Consider the following 12314-nt stretch of genomic DNA (forward strand, 5'->3'; position numbering starts at 1 on the left):
ACTACAAACATTGTAGAAATAAATTTAGTCATACGTCTCCCACTGAGACCGGCAGTGATCTGAATGGCCAGTGGTTGGGCCCCCTGAAGCCCCCTCTCCAGCACCCACAGAACTGTGCTGAACTGCCAACACCAACCTTCTGTGCTATCATCTTTGCCACCACATCCCGAGCATGCACGTCGATGGTGCAAATGGTCATGATTTTCTGTCTGTCGCCCTTGGAGAGCTGCCCGATCAGCATGGTAACGAGGGTGTTCAGCTGGGTCACTTGCTTCTTGTGATATTCCTTCATCGCATTCTCGTAGCCTTCCTCCACCCTGGCAAAGGCAATCCCAACCTCGGTTGTCCACCAGATCTGGGTGCAGCAAAGCGCCACCTAGGGAAATAGGCTGGTTCAGTATCAGGGAAAATACCAAAGCTTCCTTATGTTCAAGAGTGTCGGATCCACAGGGAGATCAAGGATGAAACATCCGTGACATGAAATTAAGTATTTTTTCATACAGTAGTCACAGCAGACAGTACAACAAGGATCTGCTCCATGACATTCATTTAAAACACCATATCAGTGATAGACACATTTAGCAGCTAGTTATAAGTAAATCAGCACCTTTCACATGCCTGACACAGCAGAGGAGGAAGAGTTGGAGACCACGAGGTTGTCAGAGGTGCATCTGAGGGGCTCTTCACTCTTATCAGGCCTCACCACTTTGCCTTCCTGCTGCACCTCTCACTGCTCTGGCTGTACAGACTGCACTGCCCAAGCCCCTGGGCTCTGTCACCCAACCAAGAGCCCCAACCAGAGCATGGAGCTCAGCCTGAAAACTCCATCAGGAGACCGCCAGGATAAAGGACAACTCATCCTCCCTCTCTCCTGGATAGCAAGGTGGAGGCCGGAAACATGCCTGTCCACAGCTGCTGAAAGAAGGGAAGGGCAGGACTGATGGGGAACCCAAGAGCTACCTTTCCACGAGCCAGCCTGAGTGGTGATAAGAAGCAGTGGCAGATACCTGGGCAGGATAGTCAAAGAGCCATTGTTCCCTTGGTTTTTCCTCATAAGCCATGACGGCTTCTGTCATCTCATCTCTCACAGTAGCCCTCATGCTGTCTAGTACATGACTGAGCCAGACTTCAACCTGGAAAAGAGATTAAATCCCAGTAACACATTTGCTCTTCTTAAGTGCCTTTGGTAATTAGTGAAGATAGGAAATGAGGCAAGCATCTCAGTTCTCTTTAGACTGGACATGAGGGAAAGGTTCTTCACCCAGAGGTGCTGGACACTGAACAGGCTCCCAGGGAGGTGTCACAGCCCCAACCTGACAGTGTTCAAGGAGAGACTGGACAACGTCCTCAGACACACGGGGTGACCTGTGGGGTTGTCACTGCAGGGACAGGACTTGGACTCCATGATCCTGGTGGGTCCCTTCCAGCTCAGGACATTCTATGAGTTAACCAAACCTCACAGCCTCCTTCAGACTGGGTAGATTTGGCTAATTCTGGTACTGTAGGATTAGCATCTACTTCCAGACACCAAGAACAGAAGACAGATTTTTTTCTTGAACTCTAGCTACAGGAGGAACCAAAATGAACTCCGTCAATGAATAATTTGGTCAGGTGTGTTCCACCTCCAGGCCATGACAGAATCCCTGGTGGGATGTGGGCAGTCTGCCAGCAGCAGAAGAAAGATGCTGCCAAACTTGGGAACACAATTCCTGCTGAATTTCATATTTCACAGGCAAAGCCCTCAACAAGAAGACAGACTGAACGCAGCAAGCTCCATTGCTGGGGAGCTCAGTAGCCGGTATTACGTACTTTAGCTTCCTGTAATAGACCATGCAGAAAGGTGAAACTACCAGGATAGATAAGCTGAGCAGTAGCTTGATTCTTACATTTCATACTTTCACTCGTGGTATGAAATAATGAAGACTTGAGAAACAGGTAAAAGGCCTTCTCCTGCCAAACACACCCGTGCAGAGGTACTATGGAATAGCTTAGTCTCTTTTCAGTCTGCATCCCCTCCCTCACCGAGGATATTTGTAGCAAGCTTTAAGACTAACCTTCAAAAGGTCTTAGAAAAAATCAAATTAAAAACCTAGTCAGAAAAATGGCACAGCTCTTTCTCTCACAGTGGACTGCGACATCCACGTCCCCCCTTAGTGAGGACCTATCCAGAGTGACACGAAAGGTTGCGGTGTAAGGAGGTACTAAATCACCACCTCTTCCAGCTTTTCTCATGCACCAAGGGAGAGCAGTGAAGCTCTATGACGTCTTGGCAAGGGATCTCACACGAGGGGCAGGGGAGCAGACTCCACCGGACAGTTTTGATAGACAAGGACTTCCCTCTCACCTGCCCACTGCAGTCACAGGGCTCGCTGAAGCTGACGTACTCCTCCTCTCTACTGTACATTCCCAGGCCAACCTTGGTTGGCTTTTGCTCAGAGTCCAGCTGGAATTTCATCCTGGCCAAGCTGTCAAAGAGTTTGGAAAGATGACGTTGCACCTGCAAAACGGGTTGTGTAAATAAAGCAACCGAGATAGGACGAGCGGAATGAAGATCACTATACATGTCACAAGCAAAATCATGTTAACAAAATAAGGACTTTGTTCATCATCCAACACTCGCCTTTTGCTGTGAACGTCTTGACTGGTTTTATGCACCAACCTCTGAATAAAAGATGCGTCCCAAACAAGGCCAAGCAGAGCTGTGCAGGGGTGGGTGGCAACCCAAGGAAGTCCTGCCTTGGCCACAGCCACTGTCTGACCACCAGCTGTCTTACCTCTTCCAGGCTGTGTTCTGCTCTTCCCCTGTAAACAGGCCACCCCAAAGACCTTTGCATGGGGGAAGGAAGAAGTGGCTGACTAGCAGATGTCTCCTCTGCCTAAAAACAGAGACGCCTCCAAGCCCTCGGTTGTCAACACTGTCACATTTGAATGATCGGTCTGTGGCTCTTTCAACAACAGATGCTGTTTGCTGGCATCCCAGCTTGGGGAACCAAGCTCAGCAACAAGTTTTGGCTGAGATCCTCAAGAAATGGTTTCCCCCAACCTCACTGTATCCCAGCAGAAACAAACCCACTGTTTTTATGGTATCAAGAACATAGCTCTGCTCTGTGCAGTGCTTTCAGAACCATCTGCAAGCATCACCAGGGACAGATGGGACAACATACAGTGTGCGCATTGCCTTTCAGAGACGACAGATGAAGGCCAGCAGTGAAAGAGTTATTGTTAATCCAAGTGAGGGTGGGAGAAAAGGCACTCAAGAAAGGATAAGCTACAGCTGAGTCCCTAGACAGCATCTTCCACCCTGACATTACTGACAGCTGGAAAATGTGAAGGTGACATAGTGCAAGGCTTACCAGCTGTGGGTTGGTGCCATTGGAAAGAATATCCAATAAATCTGCTGAAGAAACAAAGTAAAATCTGGGAAAGGCCAATCTTTTCATGTCCAAATATTCAGCCAAAGCCTTCTCACACAGGGACAACCTGGGGAGAAGAGCAGAAAAATAGAGCCCAGGACAGGCGGGTGAATATCCTTTAATGTGTCGTGCTACAGTTTGGGTTATCGAGCAGATTCTCCCCTCCCATGGGGAAATGCCAGACATGAGCTGAGCCTGCAGGCTGGTCCTTTACAGCATTTTCCAAATAGATAACAAAGCACATAGTAACTCATAGATCTCTCTCCACTCCCAAGGGTCAAACAGACAAAGAGTCAGAGAATCCTCACCAAAAAGCAGAAACACAGGTGGAAGAAGAGGCTAGAAAGGCTTTGCAGTCTGACTTACTGTTTTAGACAAGCTCTCAACTGCCACAGGTGATTTCACACTAGGATGAAAGTTTCCAAAACTGCTTTTATTCTAATGAGCACATTTTAAAGTCTGATTCAAACCTACTCAGCTTTTTGTGCTTGTGAAGCCTGAAAAGAAACTTGTTTGCTCCGTTCTAAAATGAATCTCTCAGTGTTTACATGTTAAACTGCTGCTGAGCTTTCAAAGTTCATAAATAACATGCAGTTAGTCCTCTGTGGGGAACACGGGCCTTATCTGTTTAGGAAGTAAAATTAGATCTCTGTTTTAAATGGATAGTTATTACTGACACAACAGCTATCACGTTAACTTGTTAGGTGTGTTCCAGGTAGAGTAGCTCATATGTTAGGTGAGAACTGTATCCATCTCTGGACATTAAGGTCTTTCTCAGGGAGTTTAGTTATACCATCTGTGAAGGGTACACACACAAAGATAATTTTGTTAATTAAAGCACATGGGATCAGCTCTGCTGCAGATATCCCTGCTTGGACTGCTAAATAGATATTTAAGACACCAAATTTGGGGTGGCAGTGAGGCCACATGTTATTAAAACCAACTGAGTGCCTAGCTTTGTATGTGTGCAAATCAATATTCAAGATAAGAGTTTGCACATACGCAAAGCCAGAATCCACCTTGGGGGCTTCAGGGTGATGGATCATGAATAAAGAGACTCAATGTGTGAATGCAAAGAACGCACAGTCCAGAAGGAAAGCCTTGGAGCACAGGTTAAACCAACTTATTAGAGCTGATCCCAGTCTCTGACAAAATCCTGGGACTGAAGTTGTACCTACCTACTCTGAATGTCCTCCAGTTGTTGGGACAGACCTGGTTTATTGGTGGCCTCAACCACATTTGGGGTTTTCTGAGTTTCATAGGCCAGTTCTTTAAAGTCCACATCAATCCCTTCAAAGCGTTTGGAGTCCTAAAAAGCAACACAAACATGTTCATGGTAAAACATGGATTTTGTGCTAAAGGTCTCCATCCTCTGGGTGCTGTCTTTGGGTTGAGGGGAAAACCTTCTGTCCAGTGCAGACAGGGACCCCTCCACCATTCCAGAATGGCTCTTCCACTGACTTGCCTGAAACTAGTCTTCAAACAGGCACTTGCCTTCTTGTCACTGTATCCCAAAGGGGTTGTGGATAAAGTGCTCCATGCAGGAGGCAATGTCTAGGACCAACCATTTTCATGGGATTTAATTCCCCTTGGAAAACCTCATAAATCTCTCTCTCCCATGTCCAGGTGAAGTACCAAGTTTCCCTGGCTGCAGCAGCAGGAGATGCTCCCACACCGTGGAAAGGCTACCAGCCTCATGTGAGTGCACTCCTCCCCTCCTGCTACAGCACAGGAATCCCAACACCCATCCACAAAACGGGTATGATGACTCTTGTAGAGGAGAGCCCTTCCTTGCCTTCAATGAGGGTATGGAAACCCCACGTCAGCACCGGAGGCCCACATCAACAATTATGCTCCATATCTAACAGGGACTCTGAATTTCTGGAGCTAAACACTGAAGAATAAAGCAAGCTATGTTCAAAACATCTCTGCTCCTCCCTTCTTCCCAGGTCAGGCCTCCTAAGTGAGGCGGGACACTGAACAAGTGTTCCAAGCAGTCCAGGTAACACTTCCACGCTACCCTGTGTTCAGCCCCAGGAGCAAGGCTCCATCTGGAAGGTTGAGCCCTCCCTACACTCACGCCACAGATCCAGCTCCAGGTGAGCATCCCACAGCCTGTCAGCACATCCCCCCAGCCCTGGATGCATCCTGAGGGTGCTCAGCTACAGAGACTTTGAGCTTCAGTCTTTCTTTTACGGAAGAGAAGCTGCTGACTGAGCCACCTGTGTCCCTGGAGCCAAGAGGGCCCCGTGTCCTGGTGCATCCAGCACAGCACGGCCAGCCGGGCAGGGAGGGGATTGTCCCGCTCTGCTCTGTGCTGGGGCGGCCTCACCTGGAGCATTCACTGTGTGCAGGGCTGGGGACACAGGAGAAAAGGAGATAAAGCTACTGGAGGGTGTCCAGAGGAGGGACATGAACTTGGTGAAGGGTTCGGAGGGGAAACCGTATGAGGAGCGGCTGAAGTCCCTGGGTTTGCTCAGCTGGAGCAGAGGAGACTGAGGGCAGAGCTCATGGGGCTGCAGGTTCCTCAGCAGGAGCAGGAGGGGCAGGGCTGAGCTCTTCTCTGTGACAGTGACAGAACCCCAGGGAATGGCAGAAGATGTGCCAGGGAGGGTCAGTGGGACATGAGGAAAAGGTTCTTCACCCAGAGGTGCTGGACACTGAACAGGCTCCCAGGGAGGGGTCACAGCCCCAACCTGACAGTGTTCAAGGAGAGACTGGACAACGTCCTCAGACACATGGGGTGAATTGTGGGGTGTCCTGTGCAGGGACAGGAGTTGGACTTGACAATCCTGATGGGTCCTTCCAAGTCAGGACATCCTATGGTTCTATGGTTCATACCACTGCCAGACAGCTACTGAGATGCAGACAGCTGCCCAGCAGGATGCAAATGTAAATCATGATGCAATTTCATACATGACATTAGATAGCTCCTGGATATTAAGAGCTTGCTGGCACATGGTACAGCCTCAGGGCACTGGTTATCAGCACCTGTATATATTGCCCAGTGAGCGAGGTGTGCCCAGAATCATAGAATCATTTAGCTGGAGGAGACCATTGAGATCACTGAGTCCAACCATAACCTAAATCTAGTACTAAACCATGTTCCTCATCTATACATCTTCCAGGGATGGTGACTCCAGCACTGCCCTGGGCAGCCTGTTCCAATGCCCCACAGCCCTTTGGGGAAGAAATTGTTCCCCACATCCAACCTCAGCCTCCCCTGGCGCAACTTGAGGCCGTTTCCTCTGCTCCTGGCGCTTGTTCCTGGGGAGCAGAGCCCGACCCCCCTGGCTCCAAGCTCCCTTCAGGCAGTTCAGAGATCAGAAGGTCTCCCCTCAGCTCCTGTTCTCCAGCTGAACCCCCAGGTCCCTCAGCCGCTCCCATCACACTTGTGCTCCAGCCCCTCACCAGCTCCATTCCCTTCTCTCAACTTGCTCCAGCACCACAAGGGCTTTCTTGGTGTGAGGGGCCAAAAACTGCCCCCAGGACACTCAGCACAGCGTGCTCTCTGAAGCAGATGGAGGAACAGTCCAAGCAGAGCAGAGTGCAGGGTTGGAGACAGAACAGTGTGTTGTCCAGGGGTCAATGGGCTGCGCACATCCCCTCGTGGGTGTTCGTCCCACAGTGGTGCTGTCAGCGATGCTGCTCGTGAACAGGGACGGGGGTCACACAGCCAACTGTGGGTCACTCGTGAGTGAAAGGCAGGTTCCTCCACAGGGCTGCGAGTGGTCCAGCGGGGCCAGGAACAAGCTTGGAAGATTTTCTAAATAATCAAGAGAATAGGGAATAAGACTGGAAGCTGGACTCAAAGACAGCCCTGAGGAGGTCACAACCCTGAGGAGGGCATCAATGACAACTCTGCTCAATTTTCTGAAGCTGAAGTGGGAGAAGAGCTGCTCTCCTGCTGCACCAGCACTGGAGGCAGGGAAGCGGATACTGCAAAGCTGCCTGATCCAGCTCTGATTTGACAATTTGCACCATCTGAGTAATTATCTCCGTCTTCTCCCCTCCAAGGAAAGAGGGAACATGCCTGTATCACTGAAGGAAGCCAGCAGCCTCCTGCTCAGCCTCCAGGAACTCTGCATCTGCTGTGCAATGGTGGAGGGGAGGAAAAACAGTTTATCAGCAGGGTTCAGGCACAACCAACAGTACAAAAACATCCTGGGGCAACACTGGGGAAACTGCTGTAGCATTAAGGGAGCCTCCAAGAAAGCAATGCAGCAAGAGAACAGTCCTGCTTGGGGGAACACGGCAATATAGACAACCTTCTTCTGTGTAATGGAGGCTCTTCTTCAACGCTTTCCACACAGGAAAAATAGGATTTGGGATTTCATACCTTAGGAAGCTGTGCCCGTATATCTTCTGAGCCTATGAATATGCTCTCCAAGTGAGACCACGTACGCTGCACTTCGAACCAGAGAGAAATGACGGAATCTGTTGTGGACAGCTTCCTCTGCCATATGGACACTTCCTCCAAGAAGAAAGCAATACATTTGGATGTCATTAAATTCTGCAGCTGCACCTGGTTGTCTTCTAAAGTTTCTATGAGTTCCTCGTCTGACTTCAGCAACGGGATGTTCGTCCGGGGGTGAGGCTCATACTGAAACTCCATGGTGCTCCAAGTCATTTTTAGCTCCTTCAGGACTTTCTCCACACTCATTTCTCGTACCGCTTTGTCCACAATGCCACGAACCTCATCCTCAAAGTTATGGAGGTTGAGCTTCAGGAGGTCAGCCAGCGTGGTGTCCGAGTCCATCACAAACCTCACACCCGTCACCTGCATCAGCTGATTCCAGTGCCTTTCCCTAATGGCGGGATTTTGAAGTTCTGCCACAGCTTTCAGGGCCGTCAGCATGTTCTTCACCTTGCTGTCCAGCCCAGTGAAAGCATCCCACGCCCTCACCTCCTTATCCAAATTCCGAATCTCTCTTGCAAACTTTTTACACTCCAGATCCATGTTTTCCACGTTAATATCCGCCCATTTGGTGGTCTGCCAGTCATCAAGGCAAGTGCCCACAAGGGAGATCATATCCCAGAGCTCTTTGAGAAGACACAGCTCCTTTCGGCACTGCTTCAGTTGTTTATAGTCTGGCACTATGACTTCAAACAGACCAGCTGATTCATAAATCGAGGTCATGGCTGACTCCATTTGTTTAATCTCAATGTGCTTTGTATCCAGCAGTTGATAAGGCTTTTTGGTGTCAAACCTAGAAAGAAATGTTTATTCTTCATAAGTGATATTGTAACAACTTCTAAAGAAAACATAAAACAAATGGTGCCTCTGAGACACAAAGCAGACATGATACATCTATAGTACCCATTGATGGTGCAGCCACATGGCACTGCTGACAACCCCTTTAAGCAATATTGTGCACTCAGCATCCAGATTGAATCTCTTGCTAACACCTTACAGTGTTTGCAGGGACAAAACACCCAGGGCATAACAGATACAACACCGTGAGCAGGTAGGAAATGTATGCAAGGGTTCAAGAACACATCCTCAGGACACTCCGAGATGATCCCATGAAGCTTTTCTTCCTCAGGGCTTCTCTGATGTTATAATTTCACTGTACCTGAATGGTGCTTCTTTCCGAAATCGCTCTCTGAATCTGTGTTGCTCAACATCAAACGCCGCACAGCTCTTGCGCACAACTGTCATTTCGTTCGCCTGCAGAGGAGCCACATGCTGCTTCACAGCTATCGCCAGCTTCTTTATATTGTTCCATTTTTCTGGCAGCTCCTGCAAGCAAAATTTAAATGACGGTAGGCAGTATTTGCTATTTGATATAAGATGTGACTGATCTGTTTATGGACAATCACAGAACAGGAAAAGCAACAGATTCCATGCCTAAAACTGCAAGGAAGTTTTGTTGTGATGCAAAAGCTAAACACAATTTGGGATAAAACTTATCAGTTATCCACAATTTTGAAGACGAATGAAGACTGAGACTTTAAAACTGACTGCTCTGATTGCAAAAACATGTTAAATAACTTCAGAAGAAGGGTCCCAGACCAGATCCTGGGCTCCCAGGATGGCTCAGTGGTTGAGAGAGCACAGTTCTCCTGACACCGAGCCCAGCGGGACCCAGAGCTGGCTGGAGGCAGGAGGGTGGGCTGAGGATGCAAGTTCATCAGATCGTCCGGCTTCCCAGAGCTAATTAAGAAACAGAGCCTGGGAAATTTCCAGCCAGCTCTTAGAGCAGAAGATATTATGCCAGAAGGACTTCTACAGAGCTTTCTGGGGCAAATCCCTCCAGCCTGCCTGTATAATATTAGTACTAAATAAGACAGTTTCTTTCTCAGGACTGCATCCAAGCTGCTGGTGCACAGCACTGCTAACAATCCACCCTTTGCACCTGGCATTTTATTTAGAAAGAGATTTGATTTCTTCTCTTCTCACTAGACTTCTCGAGCCAAATCCTCACCCCAGACAGTGACACCAGCCAGGGCTCTGCTGTCCTCAAGTCCCACAGCTTTGCTCTCCCACTTCCCCAGGTACTGTGCCAGCCTACAGGAAAGACTTTGGGCTTCTTTTCATCCCAGTGCACATAGTTGAGAAGACTAATGGAGATGCACCAACACTATGCAAAGAAGCGAAATAACCTGGAGGCAGCAGAGGCGGCCAGAGCAGGGCCAGTCCCTCCTGAGGGGTCTCTTTCTGGCACTTCATGTTCCAGTCTCTGTAGAAATCACTATCCATGACCATAGCAGGGCACACATGGAGCTGCTTCCTTGTCCTTCTCATACAAACTATCAGCTCCAGCCCATCCATCTTCATGGCCATGGAGGGAGCGGTACCTGGAGGAACTTACTTTGGTTTTCCTACTGTGTACAGCAGTGAATGAATTATTCAACTATGTGTTGCTGTCACTTGCCAGAAAGAACGAAACTGTTTTGTTATCTCCTACATCTGAATGGCTGCCCTGCATACCTCATTTCTTCTGTCAGAAAAATAAATCAGTTGTTCAAATCTACACGCACAAACAGGCACCAAGCAAGCAGCTCTTGGGCAGAGGAATCAGCAGAGCTGGGTTCCCCATAGCACCATTTTTTATGCTGAACTGAAGCTGCTGTAGCAGCCAAAACATTCATTTAATGCAGCTCTTCTGTTTTTCAGGGTGTCTGTAGGAATCCAGTTATCTTTAGGACCCTTACCCGTGTCAGATTTGGTGATACAACCATCCGTGGATCACGGCTGCACCAGCAGAAAACTGGGGGATTGCTAAACCCCGCTCAGGTCCCATCCAAGCCTGCAGCAGAGGGAGGAACTTCTCCCCAAAAAGCTCTGCCTTAAACCTGGTGTCCTACACAGAGCCCTCTGCACACAACGCCCCGTGACTAAGGGGTATCCATCAGTACGTAGCCACACGCTCCTCCACCGTAACATGGTGACTGCTGCCAGTTCCCCAAGGCTGGCTGGGCATCCCACAGGCTTTTCCAACCTTCACCTCATGGTCCCCTGTCCAGAAATGAGAAGAATTCCCCAAAGAAAAATTGATTCATCAGGGCCAGATGTGGAAAGGTGCTGAAATACTTTCATAACGTGCTCCCAGTGATGTCCTTTGGGTCAAGCAGATTGGGTGTTATAGACCTAGTGGAGGACTGAAATCCTATGAGAAGGCGACTCCTCTGCCAACATTATCCTTCCCATCTCCACAGTTGCCAAGAACTGGCTTATTTAAAAATAATTATAATTCAAACTAATTAACAGATGTATTTGAAAATGCATTAATTTTTTTCAAGAGTAATCGCTGAGAGTTGGAGCAGGCAATTCTATGTTTTTCATACATAACAAAAGGCTTAATCTCTGCTTTAAAAGAAAAACCTCAATATAACTCCAAAATTTAGAGCTATTAAGGCACATCCCACAATAGTAAAATACTATCCACTGAGGCCCTCTAATGACAGGGAGTGGGGCTTTAAATATTCCTGCAATGCTCTTAAGCTCATACTCTTTGACGCTGGCTACTTGGCAAACCGCCGTGTCCACCGCAGCTTTTCACCCACCTCCAGTTGCTTATAGACTTCCTCCGGCAGCTCTTGCTCATACGTCTTCAGCAGTTCGACGGTTTGCTTCAGGGGCTCGAACATGGCATCGGTGACACTGTGCCTTTCCTTAACGGCCAGGAGATGCCCCATGATCTCCACCAAACCATCATAATCGCCTTTTTCAACCTTTTTGCTCAAACCTTTGTCAGCAGTTTTTATGAACTCGTCCAGGTCAGACAAGCTGTAGAACACAAAACAGGAAAGCACCAAATGAGAGCAGTTCCTACCGGAATCATCCAGGCAGCTGGACTGGCACGGAGAGGGAAAGGCCTGGCTAACTCTGCCCATCACATGGCAACATGCTGAGGGCATCAGAACCACAGTTCATGCTCACAGGGATCCATAGATGTGGTACAGCTTCCTGTGAGGAACGGATAAATGGGTTGGGACTTCACAGGTTGGAGAAAAGGCATTTGAGGAGCACAAGTCTTACGAGGAGCAGCTGAGGGAGCTGGGGCTGTTCATCCTGGAGAACAGGAGATGAGGGGAGACCTGATCTCTGCAACTGTCTGAAAGGAGGCTGGAGCATGGAGGGGGTTGGTCTCTTCTCTCAGGTAGCAAGTGATAAGATAAAATGGCCTCAAATTTCTCCAGGGGAGGTTCAGATTGGGTATTAGGAAAAAAATTATTCACAGAAATGGCTGTCGGGCCTTGGAACAGGCTGCCCTGGGCAGTGGTGGAGTCACCATCCCTGGAGGGGTTGGATAGACATATAGATGAGGTTCTCAGGGACATGGGGTAGTGCCAGAGTTAGGTTATGGTTGGACTCTGTGATCTTGATGGTCTCTTCCAACCAAACAGATTCTATGACTCTATCCTATGATTCTATAAGGGAGACCTGTGAGCTCG

The 12314-nt window shown here is 48.7% G+C and overlaps 1 protein-coding gene across 1 annotated transcript in view; it reads right to left on the reverse strand.

Annotated features, from left to right (window-relative positions):
* The window catches only part of LOC136106378 (dynein axonemal heavy chain 9-like), a gene marked incomplete at its 5' end in the record, with an annotated part of 97355 nt that overhangs the window by 60359 nt on the left and 24682 nt on the right, over positions 1-12314 (reverse strand). The window contains 8 exons of the mRNA XM_071813641.1: positions 137-376; positions 1008-1133; positions 2345-2497; positions 3354-3480; positions 4592-4722; positions 7753-8623; positions 8990-9156; positions 11424-11646. Of these exons, the coding sequence (XP_071669742.1) occupies positions 137-376; positions 1008-1133; positions 2345-2497; positions 3354-3480; positions 4592-4722; positions 7753-8623; positions 8990-9156; positions 11424-11646 (2038 nt within the window). The remainder of the gene's footprint in view (positions 1-136; positions 377-1007; positions 1134-2344; positions 2498-3353; positions 3481-4591; positions 4723-7752; positions 8624-8989; positions 9157-11423; positions 11647-12314) is intronic.

Source organism: Patagioenas fasciata, chromosome 11 (genome assembly GCF_037038585.1).
Source record: "Patagioenas fasciata isolate bPatFas1 chromosome 11, bPatFas1.hap1, whole genome shotgun sequence".
In the NCBI taxonomy this organism is placed as follows: domain Eukaryota; kingdom Metazoa; phylum Chordata; class Aves; order Columbiformes; family Columbidae; genus Patagioenas; species Patagioenas fasciata.